Source organism: Hermetia illucens, chromosome 6, assembly GCF_905115235.1.
Source record: "Hermetia illucens chromosome 6, iHerIll2.2.curated.20191125, whole genome shotgun sequence".
NCBI classification, from domain to species: Eukaryota; Metazoa; Arthropoda; class Insecta; order Diptera; family Stratiomyidae; genus Hermetia; species Hermetia illucens.
This window is the reverse complement of record NC_051854.1, coordinates 86,387,483-86,406,296: the sequence shown is the minus strand read 5'-3', so window position 1 is coordinate 86,406,296 and position 18,814 is coordinate 86,387,483. Positions and strand designations below refer to the sequence as shown.

The 18,814-nt window shown below is 46.2% G+C and overlaps 1 protein-coding gene across 4 annotated transcripts; it reads left to right on the top strand.

Moving 5' to 3' along the window:
- Nucleotides 1-5,276: 5,276 nt before the first annotated feature.
- LOC119659614 lies at nt 5,277-11,494 on the top strand. 4 transcript variants are annotated; one of them, XM_038067789.1, is made up of 4 exons: nt 5,277-5,462; nt 5,586-5,765; nt 10,025-10,087; nt 10,153-11,494. In XM_038067789.1, exons 1-4 carry the CDS (start codon nt 5,432-5,434, stop codon nt 11,352-11,354), a joined length of 1,476 nt encoding a protein of 491 aa, XP_037923717.1. In that variant the 5' UTR covers nt 5,277-5,431; the 3' UTR covers nt 11,355-11,494. The 4 variants fall into 4 exon arrangements, with proteins under 4 accessions (XP_037923717.1, XP_037923716.1, XP_037923715.1 ...); XM_038067788.1 differs by having other exon boundaries at nt 5,577-5,765; nt 10,153-11,493; XM_038067787.1 differs by having other exon boundaries at nt 5,571-5,765; nt 10,153-11,492.
- The last annotated feature ends 7,320 nt before the right edge of the window (nt 11,495-18,814 follow it).

Below are 18,814 nucleotides of genomic sequence, written 5' to 3'. Positions count from 1 at the left end.
AGCACGTATGCAGAATGGTATATCCCTGCATGGTTTGAATCAGATTGTGAGGGATTTACGTACAATACCTGTAGCTGACAATATTATGGGAACTACAACCACCCGCAAGAGATGCCAAATTTCGTTAATTTCCCGAACCAGTGGTTCATAATTCACCTTCTTCTCCGCGTATTTCTGTTCGATGTTGCTATTATGAGGGATAGGATATACATATTATAATATACGCGGAGCGATCCGTCTTGTCAACTAACAGTACGTCAGGGTTGTTATGAGGAATGTGGGGTCCAGTTAGAACTTGCCGGTTCCAATACATACTGGAGCAAGTACGGCCTGCGGTTCATATCGGTAAACCGGACATGTTCCCGTGATCAGCCCATGCTTGTATGCGAGGTTTTAATGGATCATCTTGCTAACAGCATTATGCCTGGTGATATATTGCACCGTCAGAAATGAGATGGTCTAACCTCTCTAACACCAAACCACACATTCTACACTAGTTGCTCTTCACTCGCTGAGTTTTTTATAAGCTCGGGTGGCGATCACGCCGTCCTGAGTGGCACACATGAATCCCTTCGTCTCCGCAAAGAGCTCCCTAGCACACAACCATCTCTTCGATAAATTCAAATCGACAAATTCATGTGTTTGACTTGCATTGCCCTCGGTTTCCAGGCATCGATCCGCTATTAATCCGGCTTTACCCCACTCAGAAAATTGAAAGATCGATCCTTCAAGTTAAGTAAACCTTGTCACGCAACTTGAAGGATGGAGGAATCCAAACTCCATCCGAATATCACGGCTGAACATTTCTAGAGACTTCTAAGGTGGTCGTCAGTACCAGCATCCAACTTGATGTCATCTAAGTACATCAAGTGTGTCAGTTCGCACTTACTACGTAGGCCATATTTTATTGCAAAACCATGCCCCCTATCATCATTCAGCAGCCACGAAAGGGAGTGCAGTGTCATGCAAAACCAAAGAGGACTCAATGAATCCCCCTGGAAGATGCCCCTCCGTATTTGGATAGAATCTGAGGTATAAGCATCCTCGGATGTCGCTTTCAGCGACGATCCACTCAGCATGCTCGGCGGGTAACCCCCAAAGTCCACCCCAATTTTCTTTCCCTTCCGACACCGAAAACTGCACTGTCTGGACGCTCTGTTGGGATTCATAGAGTGATCTGAAAAAACTCCGCAGACTCCCCGCAAAAGTTGCTTTCTGGACACGTGTGGAGTGAGTTTCGCCATACCGTCGTGACCGACTACATATGACAGAAACTTTCTGCTATAATGGGTCCAGAATTTCACTCACACATACACAATAGAGACATCCTCCAAATATTGACCTAAGGATGTCGAGGAACAGAAAGGACCTCATTGTCCGCGCCTTATTGAAATTGTGAGGCACAGGAGACAATGATTGAGGCTGTGATCCGTCGTGGATTTTCCTCCCTCGATCACAGCACTCGGGTTCGGAGAATTACGGCTTCACGCGCTTGGTCGGGCCGTTTTTCATTGTCCAGGTTTAGCTCGCATTCTGGTTTATCTCGTTGCCAGTGAACAGGGTATAGTGACCCCCACCATCGATGTACTGAGGCAAGTCTTCCGCTGGCGACAGAGGACAAATTTCCTTTTGATAAATGATAATTATAACATCCCTCTTGTCCGTTCAAAGGGGAGGTTTCAATTTGTGTAATTAGGAATTAGAATAATGTTTGCCTTATTTCTAGGTTCATGGTGACAACAGTGCTATGATGCATATTAGGTGTTGCCTTCATTTCTTCTCTATCCACTCTTTGGGTTATTCAGATTTTGTCTCCTTACAACGAGGACAATGAACTCAAGTTACAATTTCAAATTCAAGGAAGCAAAGCGTTTCCTAAAAATAATAATAGTAATGGCGCGACAATCCAATTCAATTTGAGCCTTGAAGCAATTCAATACTGTAACTCTCGGTTCCAGGACTATTTTACACTGTAAGGGGCCATGTGGTCAGCATTGCGCTCGTCCGTGATTATTATCCTGATTTGAAGCACTCATTCACAGCTTCACACCTAGTTGCGATACAAATGACTCTGCTACGAATAAAATTTGAACCGTTTTCTTCCATTGCGTAGCGCTCTAACCACTAAACAATCCAAACAATTTTTAAAAATACTGATCAATATTTCCATTGCAAATATTCCAGATTCTCCATGATTATGTTGGTACTGAATTTTTTCATCTATCCTGATACCATTAAAGGATACAATTTTTTCATCCCGTATCAAATGTTGAACGTACCACTACACACAGTTTTTTTTTCCTTCGCCCCTCGAGGACCTTAAGGGTCGTAGTCACACGTCTACTTACCAGGGTCCGGGCAGGGGGACAACATGTGGTAAATGCGGTCAGGTGAATCACCAAGGGAAGACCTTCAACGGAAAGGAAAAGTGGGTTCTCTGCAGGGATCCGGGTCGTCTGACGAAAGCGTTGCACACACTGCGGGCACGAGTCGGTGCCCAATCTTCAGAACGAAACTGGAAAAGACCAGGACGCGGTTACTATGATCAATATCCTACAAATTAACCTGCATTGGAGTGCAGCGACTTACGAATTGTTGGCACAGTTTGCTAAGGAAGTAAAAGCTGATCAAGTGCTAATCAGCGAACACCACCGGAAGAATGACCCAGCTTCATGGTATCTTGACTTATTAGGTGCCACAGCTATCAGGATTGGGTTTCTTGCTCAAGGTCGAGTGGGATGACTTTATCAGGATTCAGTATTTTGGGACAACGTTTTCTAGCGTTTACCTAACACCCAATGAGACGATGCCGACATAGATTTAATGCAGCCGTTTTTGGGGCGGAGGTGTGAAAGCTGGTAGGGGGTGACTTTAGCACTAGGGCCCTTTGGATGGGATATGCCTCATCTAGATTCCAGGGGGAAACATTTCAAACAACTGATCCACGCTAATGTTTCGGCGGCCAGGCTGCGAAGACGTAGTCTTTACATCGGATTTATTGGCACCGTTGGTGGACGGGTGATGAGTTCTAGAAGAGTCTTCGGCAAGTCATCATCAGCGCGTTCAAAATGGTTGATGTTATTTGCCGGCGTTTAGGCACTCCATATACAGGGGGGGGGGGACGTTACGAGGGTGAACATTGGAAGAGAGAAGCAGAGAAAAGAGAAAAAGCAGAGTCGCACTGGAGAGCACTTTTGGGGTGGTGGCGTTGCAGTTGACACAATTGTAAGTTTATTGATGGAGCTGATAATGATGGCCTGTGAAGCTTCCATCTCCCGGAAGGATCCCGGGCGTAGCAAGCCTTCTATGTACTAGTGGGCGGCGAAAATTGATGACCGAATGTCATAAAGTTTGTCGTTTGGCGCAAAAAGAGTCATGGGTAACAATGGCAAAATGAATTTTAGCTTAAAGGAGACTCTGCAGCGCGATAAATAAAAGCAAAACTTTCTGCTTACCAGACCTAGTGAACGAGATAAATAGGGACCCGTGGGGACTCGGTTATAAACTTGTCACCAGAAATATCGGTGGATTATTCCTCAAACATACCATATGGGTTGATGTCAATAACGCAGAAGGCGTCTAGAACTGCTCGCTTTTCACCATGAAAAGCTCGAAGAGGTAGTTCTCACTGTGAAAATTAAAGAGTCTGGTCCTGATGGTATCACGGCGGGAAAAATTGGTCTTCCACCAACGGCCATACTTACTGCGAATGCGCCTAGCAGTTCGTTTGTCTGGAGAATGGCATTTTCTTTTTGTCCTTTTGTCACTGGACGGTGGCGAGGTTGACGTTGATCAGCATACAGGCCGCTATGTATGTTTGACACCGCCGGAAAAGCGTTCGATAAGTTCATCAGGAGTGGATTCGCTGCAGCAAACCGTGCTGCCAGCGACTTATTCCCAAGGGAGTTCGAGTTCGGAGCAGATACGTCGATCGTGCATGTCGTTATAGAGGTTATAGGTGCCTGACAGATAATGCTCCCCGTAACGCTTGATGAGAGAAATGCCTTCTATTCCGTAAGATTGACAGATATGTTAGGCACACTTGAAAATTCATTCCACGTTCCGAGCTATCTCTTGCAGATATTAAGAGAGAGATCTGAGAAGCCGTTCATTGCTTTATGAGACGCCAGAGGTTCAGAGGAGGATAGAGATTACGTCGGGGACAGCACAGGTAGCACAAGGAACCGGCTGCGATGGCGATCGTGGGAGTGATCCCGTTTGCTCTATTTGCTTAAAAACGTTAATCCATCCACAGCCTCTAGAGAGAAGACTTAAAAAAGGTTGCCCGAGAGGAACGAGTTGTAATGCTCTTGGCAAAATGAGTCAAGAGGTAGATGGACTGCGTGCCTCCTCGGCAATTAAAATCTGTGGCTGAATCAAAAGCATGATCTGATTGATTATCCCCTAATTATGTACTCTGAAATTTAGTGGTGGACGAGGCTGATTACACGCGCTGATAGATGCAGTCTTGTTGCGTGAAAAATATTTAGCTCGACCGATGCAGCGACCGGATTGCATGGGGTTCCTAGAGCTAACAATTCCCTGGCTTCTCTCCCTTCTGGTTGTTAAAAGGAATTCCCTGACTTGAAGTCCCACTAAGTTAGGGAGCGGCAGACTCTAAGCTCTCTGATGATAAGAAAGCGTTTAATTGGTAGTCCGTCTGGAGACCACACGTAAAATGGAAAGACCGAGGTTTGAACTTTCGTAAATTTCATCGCTTTTGAGCGCTAGATTGATACCCTCCGTACCCGTTAACTGTAGAAATAAAGGGTATTTAATCGGAAATGGTACAGAACTAGTGGCATATCGCAAGAGGACCTTTCTGCATGGGGGGCTAATTATTAATTTGCGACACTTTTTGTGGCAGTTTTTACTCGCATATCTTTCTTCTACAGAAATTGACGGACTTCGTGTGGACTGATGTGCCCTTTTGAATGCTGGTCAAGCAACCCTCCTAATTCATTCTCGTGTTCGGCTTACATTTGGGCTAACAATGATTTCTGTTAATTTATAAAGGAACAACTTGCTTAAGTATCTGATTTCGAGTTCACGGTCAACATGCACTTTTTTAAACACCGCAGTACTGCAGTTGTTAGGGGCTAATGTAATCAAATATATTAATGGAAACCAATAGCATGAAAAATGCAAGTTTACAAATAATTACGCAATGGTACGCTGGCAAGTCATATATTTTAGAGAAGATGAATTGCCTAACGCATATCTACTGGATTTTTTTGAATTTTGCATTGCATAGGATCATTGCAATATCTGTCGAAACAATTAAGAGCGAATCTAATTTTAATGTAAACAGTTTTTAAATTTTCAACTTCTGACATGAAGTTTGAAAAGAGCATAAACTGCATGAGCTTCCGTCTACGGTTTTATCTTTAGTCATGTAATTATCAACGTTTCTTCTGTTATTACATGTGTTATGTTAAAGAATCGAATTTGCTTAGTATTAGGTGAGTACGTTGAACTCCGTCGTGATTCATGATTTTCCCTGCATTACTGAAACACTTCATTGTGATTATTTGAAAATTATTTTAAATTTGATTCCAACTGAAATGTAGTTTTAGTACTAATAGGGTTTTGTGGACGATCACACTCCCAGGTGGGTAGCAGCCAAGTATCACCAAGAGCGGCATATGACCTTTATAGAGCCAGTCTTCAGCCCAATCAGCAGCCCCAAGCCAATGCTATGCCGATTATTGTGAAGGATGTTAACTATCGAAATATAGATCGGAATCAAGAATCATCCTGTGTAGGTAATTAAATGACGACTTTTATGTGACCTAGATTGCCATCCCATAAGTTCAATTAGAAAAAAATCTTTTTTCAGCAAAAATGCTTGGGTAACGCTTACAAATTTTCGTTCTATATTAAAAGTATCTTTATTTCCACCCAAAAAAAATGCAATGCGCATTGTCGCTATTATCAAAGGCGGAATAACCAGTGCCCGGTCTGAAGACATCCCGGTTTCAAGATATCCAGGTTTTGCACGGAGGTCCCTCAATTCGATATGCCTAACTGCTGTTCGGCATCTTTGGCTACGCCATCGCAACATCTGAACCTGTGTCTGCACTTCTTTTTTTTACAGCAGATATTCTTCTCATTGACTTTCGATTTGAATACCATGACCGTCAGGTTGCAAATAAAATCCGGCTCAACAAGTTACGGTGGGAGGGTCACATAATCTGTATGGATGAGGATGATTCAGCCCGGAAAATCTATAAGAGCAATATCTATGTTAGAAAAGGAAGACGAAGCAAAGCCTAAGATCGAGCAATTACGTAGGTCAGGACGCCAGACAGCTTTCAGGGATATCGAATTCGTGGACCTCGCCGCAAAACCATTTACCAATAACGTGTGAGTGCTCTTGAACCGCTTTAGCCCGAAGTTGTGAATCTTGTCAACTCCTGACGCTTTCGAATTATCTGACTTTTCAAGGGTTGTTTCTACATCGACTTTAATTACGTTAAGTTCGTGGCGTCGCCTAAACGCGTAAGGTGTGCGAGCCACGCTGTCTCTAAATTTCAACGGCTGCGTTCGCTCTAAACACTTCTCCAGAAGTTTTCTGCCTGATCCAGATCGTTGTTACTTTCCCTACCTGAGTTAGTGCGATTTTAGTAGAATCCCCGTTGGTTTTGGAAGAACAAGGTGTTGTCAGTCCTTCGCTGAAATTTCTTCTGATACCTACGGATGTGATTAGAGCATACCACAAGTTTCTGCTTCAGCGCCTCAAGGATTTCTTCGATTGGTATATAATTGAACAGATCCAACAATGTTCGCAACGCATTAGTGATGGATTTCCAAGAAGTGTTTGCGTGGCACGGCCAATCTCCTTTATCAACTTTTCGACTCTTTTATTGCGCCGGAATACCCAGAACGGTAATTCCTCCTGCGCACACCTCTATTATTCGCTCCAAGATGTTGATTATAGAGACTAATAACCGAGGCAGCTGTAACGTACATCAGGTTATGAACCTCTGTAGCAGTAAACTCACTAGCCAATCGATCAGCCAAAATTCTGTCAACGGCAGCAATGATGTTAATAGTTGCCGAAGTAAACTTTAGTTTTGGGATCTTTGGCCTAGCTTCTGGAAGAATCTCAGCATATTCTGTGAATGCGAACTGGAATGCGGTCAAAGCCTCATTATAAATCGGGTCGACATCCCCAGTTACTAATCTTCTCCTGACTATTGGGTTCATGGAATGCCTTACAGGTTGAGTACTTGTGCTACTCCTTTGACTGGTCCGTTAAATTGATGACTCCAGACCGAGTTCAAATGAGACTTCGTGGAAAATTTGCCCCTTGGTTGATAGGGCAACTCGATTATTTTTCACTATCACTTGGTATTGATTGATAACATTCTGCTCCGGAACATGACTTGGTTCCGGAAAGCGGGTTAGGTACGCGTCATGGAGTCGGTGTCTGTACCCTAATGGATTCCGTTCCAAACCCTTGACACGGTGATAGGCGCGGACGATAAATTCATTGAGTTGGTTCGTCCAAACCATACGACGCCTAGGTCTGCCGTCCCTGGTGGTTGCCGGCATAGCCGCTCTGGTGTTTTTGAGCGACTCTTAACCATGTTGGGAACTACCTTCGTGTCCCTGGTGTCCCATTACAAGAATTTAAAGAAATGTCCCTAATTTTATTCCCACGAGTAATGGGGAACCAGTCAGCCCTGCAACAGAGCCCCAATAATTCATGCGATAGGCACATTGAGTCCTTCACCCGGATTACGGATTTTTTAAGGGGGTTTACTCCTCCAGAAAGGGAAGAATAGGTTAGGGAAGACGAACACAAGTGGAAATGTTCTGTTTGTCTGCGCTCACTTATTTACAAGATCTTCTTGCGATATTCGTAGCTGACCCAGTGGGTCATGTTATTATCCGCAACCCATGACACGCGCCCGGTGTGTATGGATGGAGGTAGAAATCTTACAACGACGCTGCTGCCCGAGGTTGCAGCAGTGTGTGGGATTCGCACCTACTAACACCACTTCCACTCTTCCGCCCCTCCACGCGGGACCACCGTGAAGTATTACTTCGCGGGGGAGGCTCTGGTTCGATACACCAGCACGTCCATGACGCGTCTCAGTCGCGCCGCCTTCAGAGCTCGATCCAACTCCAGGAGTTTTGCTTGCACCAAAGCTACTGCCTCATTACCGCCATCCAGCTTTCCTCTGACTTCAGCATCTCTTCCACCAGGTTGGAGGGCACGATGTCCGCCCCCAAGATGCTGTTCAACCTCCTTTTCTGCTCAAGAAATCTGGGAAAATGGAACATAACGTGCTCCTGGTCTTCGGGTGTAGCACCGCATTCAGGACAGTTGGGAGACTCGTCCAACTCGAAGCGATGCAAGTACTTCCTATAGCCACCGTGTCCCGTAAGGAAATGTGTCAGGTGGTAATTCAATTCTCCGTGCTTTCGGTCGACCCATTTCTCAATACACGAGATCAATGTTTTGATCCACCGGCCCTTGTCGGAGTTATCCCACCGTTGCTGCTACTTGCCACACAATTCTCTATTAATGGCTTCGGAAAGCCAGATTCGTCTCGGCTGGATTTTCCTTCCGTTTTTCGTAGAGTCAGTGTGCCTCGCTCGCTAGAAGATCTATAGGGATCATTCCCGCGATGACACACACTGCCTCCGTCGACGCCGTCCCAAATGCGCTGCGCACTCTTTGCGCAATTGACCGGTAAGCCGAACTTATCTTCCTCCGGTTTACAGCTCCCGCCAAGACAAGGGCCGTGTATAACAGGATCGACTTCATCACTCCAGCGATCAGTAGCCCGCGAGTATACTTCGGCCCTCGCACGTTAGGCATCATCCTTGCAGGGGATGAGTTAGCATTTGCTGCCTTCTCCCGCGCATAATCCAAGTGTCCCTTGAAACTCAGCTTGGCATCGATCATCACCCCCAGGTATTTGACAATTGATTTTGAGACGACCTCACGATTACCAACCCGGATATTATCCGTGTTGTTCTTCCTGCGGTTGGCACTGAGGACCGCCTCCGTCTTTTCGTCCGCCAGATCAAGCTTGGCCATTCGCAACCATGACTTGGTGGCATGAATGGCTTCATTTGCATACAACTCCACATCCTCGCGATGCTTTGCAATTACAACTACCGCCAGGTTGTCCGCAAAACCAATCAGCGTTGCCTTGAGAGCACGCCGGGTGGTTTTTGGGACTTCGGTGGCAACACCAGCTTCTGCCTCTTCCACTGGGCGGGAAATACTCCTTCTGCCATACACGATTCGAATGTGCCTGCGAACTACCTTGGTCTGGCCTTGACCGCCACCTTTAGAGCCTTGTGATGCTCCTCAATCTGGACCGGAGTCTTGCAGTCAGAATCCTGTCAGAAACCGGTTTTCAGGTCAATAGAGCGTGCGCATTCGCGCCTACTACCATTTTGCTATCCAGACTACAAAATCACATTGCTGCAGGAAGTAGAGGAATACTCTCCAGAGTCCCATCATCTTACTTCGTTGAAATTCTCGTCGGACCGTCGATCCCATTGTCGAGGAGCGTGCGTACATTCCAGAAACAAATGATAGTCCGTTTTCGATAGCCAAAAGTCTTCAGCTTGAGGTCTCTCCCCATCGGAGGCATTGTTAACAGGGAAGATTTAGTCTGTACTTCCCACATCATAATGAACCTCTGTCGTACCTTCATCCAGTAGTGTCGCAGGCGGTGCGCGCGAACTACGTTTCGAATTTCGTTTATTATGGGAGTTACCAAATCTCCCCCCTTAAAGTCTCGAGTGGATTCGAAGTATTTGACTTCTCATCATTTGGAGAGTACATATCCTTAGTTTACATATCCGCGTTTTTGACAACCCTGGAATTACAGTCCTTTATAATTTGGTCGTTTTGACCATCTAAACCGTGCTGCAGTGCAATACACACGAGTGTAATAATGCATGTCTATCTGTCCAATAGCATCTGATCTACCACCATATAAACGATAATATATGCAAGTATAACAACCAATTGATGGGATATACTTTGTTACAGATAAAAAACTTTGTTCAGCTCAAAAAAGCAGCGTGAGCGTTAGCGTTAGCAATGACGAAACTGGTAAGAATACAACTCTGGATTAACGAACTTTATAATTCAATTTGTTCTTCTCCAACCAAATGCAGGCAAACAAAGCAATCCCCCACCACCATCTAGTGCCACAGCTGCGCCTGCTATGGCCTTACCAACTGCTTCTGCTGCAATGACCGCAGCAAATCAAAACTCCCAGAAACTGCGTGAACTTCAAAAGCTGGTGCAACAACTATACGTCGCCCAAGCGCAAGTGCAACTGGAAGCGACCGAAATTCAGCGATCCCAGACAATTGCTGCAGCTGCTCAACAGGCACTTGAAGAAGCAGGGAACAATGTGCGGGTAATCACAGCTGCCCTGCACGCAGCCCAAGAAACAGTGGCGGCCTGCGCCCTACGAGCTCAAACCGCGCAACTCCAGCTTGCTGCACATGATCAACTCTTGTTCACAGCGCGACAAAGAGTGGATGCACTGTCTGCCCAGATGGTAGGGCTGCAGGCCGAGGAAGGTATTGGCGAAAACAAAATTGTAGTAGATATCCCTGCGTTGCTGGCCAAGCTGAAAGAACCCCTAGCAGAAAATCAAAAACCAACCCCCGTTCCATCGATTCTCGGATCAAACTCGGCCATTTCGTCATCATCATCATCAACAACCATTACTTCCCCAGAAAGATCGGTTGACCCAAACAAGTTCTTCGACCAGCTAAAATTATGGAATGAACGCAACGCCCGCAAACCTGACGCAATCACCGACAGGAAGCAGCCAGGAAACAGCTTTCATGATGGGGCCTATTTCGAAAGATATGGATTAGATTCCTTAGAGGAGAATTCTGAAAACAGTATGAACGACGAAATTCAAAAAATCGACAATTCTGAAGTATCAGTGAAATCGAAGGCGAACGAGTTAACTGAGGACGACTTGCGAACTCTGGTGGAATTCATTCGCAGTTCGCAACAGGAAAGCCCTAAGAAAAGAGCGGAATCTGAAGAGATAATTGCCAAAAATGAAAACGAGAAATATTTCGATGATTTTCTGAATGGCATGAAGAACGTCGAAATGCCAAATGCTGCCAGTCTTACCAAGGAAAACTTTGAAAGATCATCTCAATTGGACCCGAGACTCAGTGATCGAATATTACGCCTTCACGAGAGTCTGTTCCATCCTGTCCACAAAAAACAAATTACGCTTGAAAATTCCCAAAAGATGAATGAGGTCGAAACCTCAGATTCCGGTGGGGAAACCAATTACCTAATACCGGATGAATCCCATGCAAACGAAGATACTTTTTACCCATAAACTATATTTTATTATATTTGACAAGAAGGATATTTTTGAAGGCATGTATTTCTACTTTTATGATTATTGATAAGCCTATTTATTCTGACATAATTATTTTTATTGGATTTTATGAGAATCTTATGGCTTTTAATTTAATTGATGTGATTATTCAAAAAAATCGATTTTTTTCATTAAACTTAACACAAACCGGACTATCCAAACTACCTGAAATAACCAATGGGTTACAGAAAAGGCAAGTTCTCTTAACGAACTGGTTAATCAAAAGGTACTACTTCTTGATATGCTGTTTAATTCCCTGTACATTTTTTTAGAATCTCATTATCCGTCCAATTCTTGGTCTGGTTATTACTCCTGTGAACACTTAAAGTTAAAGAAACTCAGTGTTTACACTCCCAATACTCCTTTCCTTTGCTGCTGACCTGAACCTCCTAATTAAAAAGTACAGAAAACTTAAACAGTCTGCTATGGCATGGTCCTGACATTCCAAGATGATGAATGTTGCGTTCTATGTTGAATTCTATGAAGGCAGAAGACATCTTTACCCATTTCTCTGTAGTCTGGCGTCTGCACTACCGGTTACAAACTGGGACTACATAAAGCAAAGTGAAGCTCACTACCCTATAACCAGGGAAGCCTACATAGCCATACTTGCAGTGGATACTTCACATCTACCATCATTGCCAAATATTTCATGGCCTGTTTGGAGGTGGAGATACCATTTCCAAATCCAATGTAAGCGTAGTTTTTCTTGAAGCGTTTGCTTTTATTGGCTCTGCAACTGTCGGTCCAAGACCGTATATCCAAGCATTAATAGCACAGAGTATTTCGCATGAGTGTAACCCAGAATTTTGGAGATGTTCTGCAACGATAATCGCGGCGTAACCCACTACCTGCCCTCTTCCGGGATCGGAAGATTAAGGGCATTATTGATTTGATATTCGGACTAGAACACCTGCGGAGACGACTTAATACTTTGATCTTTCATCAGTGTCATACCAGAGGTTTTCTTCTTTTTCAACAAGAGCAACGAGAAAGCTGGGAATACCAGTCACCACCGAAAAGTTCGCTGTCTCTGGGCATCTCAGTGTCCTTGAATTGTAATGCGAATAACCTTTCGGTAATTTTCATCAAAAGAATTGGGTACATCTGTGCTTTTGCGGAGGTGATCGGCCTCTGAGTCATCCCACCACAACTCGATTCCCTCATGGGTTTATGTTCGTCTCTGAGTAGAATTCTTTAATAAATTCCCTTTTCCTCCGCTTGAGGTTTCTGGGTGCTTCCTTAGAGGTATACTCTACTTCCCTCGATTGCTTCTGCCTGCCATCGATTTCGCTGATCAACCTGACGTCCTCCCCAGTTTTCCGTGTAGAGATCGAGATTACAGACAAGAGGAGGTGCAACTATTTTTTTCTGAATATATTCAGGTGCCAAATGCGGTTAGTTATTTAGGACCGTGAAGAATGGATAGCCAATGAAGTGACCATTTCAATCACGGCCCAATTACGCAAATTAACTGCTCTGACGACGATAGTTTCACCCAAGGAAAGTGGTGGCTCGTTGCTTATTTTCCCAAATTTAAATGAATTATAATAAGCAAAGGGAGTTTGTAATAAAAATGTTGAGTCATACCTACCCTGCTATGTAAAACTTCGTTAATAAATTCAAAAGATTAAATTTAGGTAGGTAGGTATCAGTGGCCGCTCCGAGGAGCCCAATTAGCGCTATGGTGTGCCGTTTTGATGCCACAAACTCCTAAGGCCGTGACTGCTGTTATGAGAGCAAGGAGGCAGAGTCTAGCCGGCTCGGATCATTAGAGCCAACCCGTAGCATTCACGAAGGAAAGCAGCTCTCCCACCTTGCAGCTAGAAATCTCTCTGAGGTCCCCAAAGAACGGTTTACCCAGTGTCCGTAGCCTGACTCTAGGTAGAGCTGGGCAATTGCAAAGAAAGTGCATGAGGATTTCCCTTCCTTCTCCGCAGCTTCCGCAAATAGAATTGTAGGGTATGGCGAGCCTAGCAGCATGGTCCCCTATGGGCCAGTGCCCCGTGCAGACCGCCGTAATCTTGAATGCATTTGCACCCGCCTGGCACAGAAACTCTCGTTATAAGCGGGCCAAATTCTCCTTGACTTGGCACAGCTCGTAAACCTTCGCCATCTAAGGCCCGCGGCTACTAAGTAATTCGAGTAGGCTTGGCCTCCGACAGCCGCCGGCGAAACACTGACTGCATTCACCGATTGCTGCCAAGAGCCTCACCTGGGCAATCCGTCAGCCCGCTCTTTCTTTTCTATGTTTCTCTGCCCGGGAACCCAGAAAAGGGTGAACTTGAGCGTACCGCCCAGACCGTTCAGTAGATTTCTTCACTGCCCCACCAGCCTGGAAGATGTCGTAGCTGAGTACAAGGTCTAGATGGCCGCTTGGCTGTCGTCAGAATGGTTATGTTACGCTTGGTGCTCCAGCCATCGACAAACTTCCAATATCGCCAGTACTTCCGCTTGGAATACACTGGCGAAGCCTGAGAGACTATACGACTTGGATACACTATGTGTATTCAAGACAACCCCCACGCTGACTCCACAGGCCATCTTTGATCCATCGGTAAAGAATACTGAGTCATAACCTTGCAACACGCTGCCTGTCTTCCACTTTGCCCTGGTTGGAAAGAACACAGGAAAGTTTCTCGTAAAGTTCAGCTTGCGTGCGGCAGGTAGGTACTTCATATAGGATGTTGCTGTGGCCGCAGCATCCAGACTCACCTAGTCTGACAACACTGCACGCTGCAACATATTTCATGTGGAGGTCTAGGGGGAGGAGATGCAGGGGTACATTGAGAGCGTCTGCCGGGCAGGACTGCAGAGCCCCCGTAGCACCTGCACACGCGGTTCTTTGAATCCTAATAAGCTTCATACTATTGTTTTTTTTGCTCAAATCCTGCCTCCATACAATAGAGCCGTACATAAAGATCAGACGCACTATAGCTGGGTACAGAGAACCATCCTCGGTCAGAGATCCCATTTCTTTGCGAAGGTTCTCTTGGAGGCATAAAAGGCTATACAGGCCTTCTTAGCTCTCAGTTCTATGTTCAATCGCCAATTTAGCTTTGGGTCAAGGATTACATCCAGATACTTTACATAAGAGGAAAGAACCAATCTTTGTTCATTCAGCCATGGTAGGTGGAATTGAGGTATCCTTGACTTGTGGTGGTGAATAGCATCAGTTCCGTTTTGGTTGGGTTTATGCTGAGTGCGCATCTTACGCCCCCAGGCATACCTCTCGCAACGCTCCTTCCATGATGTCGCTCATAATGGACAGAAACTTCCCTGATACTAACATCACCAAATTGTCGGCATACGCTGCTGTCCAATGTTCGTAAAATTTCGTTCATTACTATTAACCAGAGCACCGGAAAGATGGCGCCACCCTGGTTCGTGCCTCTGTTCACAGCTCTGGTCAAGTGGTTGCCTCCCAGATCCGACTGGATTATCCTGTTACCAATCCAATACTGATCAAGGATTCTTGGATGGCGTTGGTACTAACATTGTTAAAAGCTCCCTATATATCCAAGAAGGCAGCTAGGATATACTGCTTGTACTACAGCGACTGCTCAACCGTGCCAATTACCTCGTGGAGGGCGGTTTCGGTTTGGATTTTCCTTTGAGGGAAGCATGCTGGGACTTAGAGAAAGGCGTGCCGTCCATAATCGTTCTTAAGAGAATGTCCAGGACGCGTTCTAGGGTCTTCACGAAAGAGGTCAGGCTGATTGGTCAAAAGTCCTTCGCGGACTGATGACCACGCATGCCCACTTTCGGTATGAAAACTGTGGTACGTATCCTAAGGAGATGCAGCTCCGGTCGTGAGCCATGTAAGCCGAGCCGCGTTCTCTGCCCCGACTAGATCGCTGGAACTCAGGTCCGGGCACAGAAAAGCGTGTAGACTCTTCCTCGCGAGAATACATGTTCTAAGTCTGTCCTGATCAGCGTCTCCTGTGCTGTGAAATGAATTAAAATATTTGCTTTGGAGCCCTTTGGTGGTTAGGTCTCTAGGAGGAAGACAAGCGCTTTGGGTGCTGCAGATTTATCTGCGTTACCCTCAGCATAATCTGCTTGCGTGGGGGGGCTCGTCAGTCCCCGTCGGACTATCGATCGTCATCTCCTCCAACAGCTCGTTGGCGGTATCGATTGGATATAGGTCGTCGTCCGGTTTGGCAGAGTGGAACACTTTTACCTTTGCATTCCTGACTCCGAACCGCACTTTATAGTCGACCTTTTCAAGTGCCTCCAGACACTCTTCTTTTATACGGAGTAGAAAAGGTTGACTGTTTGTTTGAGGTTCCTCCTCCTTGATAAAACAACAACAATCCAGTCGTCTATGGTAATTTTTTGAAGGCGCAAGAATTGGACGAGTTTGCCCTTATCCATGCGGATCTTCGGCAACCAGTGCGAGCGGTCTTCTGGGAATCTCGTCGTAAGGGATGTCCTTGAGCTTTACGCCCTCCCAAGCGTCGTACGAACCGAGAAAGTCCCTAAAGAATTGGTCCTCGCAAGCAATAAGGTGGAACCCGTTGACCAGAAATCAAAGCAGGAGGAGAGTTCCGTGTGTTTGCTTTCGGTGTCCAGGAGATGCTCAAACACCATCCCCGACAGCCTGGTCTTAACACTGGTCCACACCTCCAGCACTAGTTTGCTGGTAACCGAATTACCATCCGCCAGGACACCAGGTAATTGGCTTCTGGCCACGTCGCTGAAGGGTTTCGCAATTCGTGGCTCGTCGGCTGACTGCGGCTGCGCAATTTTCTTCAGAAGTTGCTTAGCGTCTGAGCTCTTGCCCACTGCTCCGCTTCTGATCTTGCTCGACCTCGTCTCGAGATCGATTGCGTTTCAGAGCGATGGGCTTTGCCTTTTGCTCGTCTACCATGCGTTTGCTATTGTATTCCTCAACAATCGCCTGGCATTTAGCGAGGTCTCTTTCATCCCGCTCTTCGACAGTACCGGCCTCTTTATTCTTAGCAATCCTGCTAAGAATATGCATGGTTTTCTGGTACTGGCTCTTGAACAGGACACCAGTGGACTTTCGCTTCTTAGCCAGTTTCCAACGACCGACTCTCGACGCATTCTCCGACGTCGTGGGTTTCGGGTTAGGAGTACTATGTCTGGTACTCGCTACCTCCAGTTCGACAGCAGTGGATTGCATGCTGGAAGCCACTAGTCTGTCTGCCGCCTCGCTTCGAGAGGTCCCTACGGTTGGTTTCAGCACAGCAGTGCCATGGCTGGCAAACGAGTGTACTGCTCTCGGCGGCTACTGTAGCCTGCGGTGATGCGCCTGGAATCATACCCTCTTCTTCTATTGTCGTTTTTTGTTTCTTTTTAAAATTGAGTCCATGTCTTGGTCCCACGAGTATTCTGGGAAGAATATCCACTCTGGCTGGCCCGGACACCAGGATAAGGGTCTTATTTTAAACTGAAGGTGTCCAAGGTATACAGAGTTCACATACTAAAGACTAAGCTCCCCATTGGCCACGCACCCCTCGGCGTATGCTGTTCCACCTTGGCTGGGGAGTCCTATTAGCACCTTCTCCAGTGCAGGGAGGACGATCCCGGGGCTGTTGCTTCGGTCCATCCCCCAGCCAGAGCTACTTGCCCCTAAAACATGACCAGCACACAAGCAGATCCTCTTCAGTTGGTTGAGCCTACTCCCAGCCCGGCCCTACAAACTCTTGGCCCGTTCGAAGACGGTTTCCAGCGGGAATCACTAGAAGGTCGTGTGAGGACTTGGCGAGTTATGCAACTTTAACCTGAAGCATAATCAGACCAATCCGCGAAAAGATTCAAAGACATAAAATTTATTCGCCAGAGAATATCAGCGTACGTTTCAAACTATATCTGAAAACCTCGTAGAAAGTTTTCAGCGTTTATAGAATCTGATGTACTTCCCCTTTCGGCGCCTGCATGACACAGATTTGAGAATTTGCATCTTTTTGACTACTTTCTCGGCGCTATCCACACTACGGTGAAATTCGATGCGCATACACCCGAAGAACCTTTGGATAGATACACATAAACCTCATAAGACTTGTAGTCGAGAGGATGACGTTAACTGTCGGTGGCACGTTATGGCGGCAACCAGAACCGCTGTTAAAATACCTTTATAACAGAGATAATTGACAAGCACAATGACACAATGGCCTGGGAGTGACACACACTTCAAAGACTAGCTGGCGTTCACGTATTGAACGGTATCTACGATGTTAGCCAGTGCCTTGCTAGCAGTGGGACGCTTAAACGCGCTAATGCATTCGCGAGTGCTGCCTTCCGACGAAGGAGGGAGCTCCTCGACGCTGCTTCGCTTGCAGTTGATGGGCGAATGGCCTAGTGGCCGCGGTGGTTAGCCACCAGTTTTAGTGTGTTTGGTGTTAGTGTTGTCTTGTGATGTCCTTTTTGTTGTGTTGTACGCAGAGCGGTAGTTAGCTGGTTAAAGGTTCCGTTGCGGTTCTCCGCCTCGGGCTGATTCCAGTTAACCCGTTGGGGAGTTCCGTCCCCACGTACTCGAGGAGGGCGATCAGACTCGAGTCTGCAAGGAACTCATCTGAAGTGGCTCTGTCACGAAGCCTCACCGGAGGCACTCAGTATAAACCAGGACCGTTGTGCTTGCATGGCGGGGCTCTGATTGTAGTCCCAAAATCAATCCGTGTCCGAAGAGGACCGTGGGATTAAGCCTTCACGGCGGGTACTCACGTTAAACCCCCAGGACTTTCAAAGACTGGCTCACGTCTGTATCAGTAAGGCAATGAAGACACGCCTAACGGCATCCCTTGAGGTCCTTCTGGGGTTAACTCTACATTTGCACGGACAGATGCTGGTGATGAGAGCGATCTTCAGAATGGCTGGGAGTATCATTGAGGTGAGGAGCAGCCTAAATCGAAGGAAAATTGATATTCTTTCTTGAGGCCACCCTGAATTACTGATACCAAGGGATTACATGACAACGAAGTTCCATTTCAGTAAGAAGTTTGAAACACGTTGGAGTAACAGAGCAAACTGGAGCGCGTGGCTATGATACGGCTTAAACCAGCAATCGATTGCCTGATATACTGGCGGATTTCTCAGGGACGCCTTTATACGGGCCAGAACCCGAAACGATTTCGTGGCTATGGAGAATACTTAATACTGGATGCCAATGTGTTTCTTAAGTATGTCCTCACTAAATTTTGTTTAGAAATTAAAGGGGTCCGTTACCCACTTGCTGGCGGACTGGACCAGTCGGAATGCCACCCCTCAATCTTGGGGAAGCACCCAAGATTCACAAATTTGACTTGTGGTTTAGCCCAGGGCAGAGGCAACTCGACAGACCCGGCCCCACTTCGGCCCTGGAAGCAGCGTGACCGAAGTGGCTACAGGGGTGGTTTACACAAAACTTTGGATCACCCTCAGCCAGAGGTCTGCGCTATGCACATTTTACAAAT

Coding starts and splice junctions, on each gene's coding strand:
- LOC119659614 (XM_038067787.1), top strand. CDS start 5,432: ATGTTAAAGAATCGAATTTGCTTAGTATTAG. Junction 5,766..10,024: donor TCAAGAATCATCCTGTGTAG/GTAATTAAATGA, acceptor ACTTTGTTACAG/ATAAAAAACTTTGTTCAGCT. Junction 10,088..10,152: donor CGTTAGCAATGACGAAACTG/GTAAGAATACAA, acceptor AACCAAATGCAG/GCAAACAAAGCAATCCCCCA.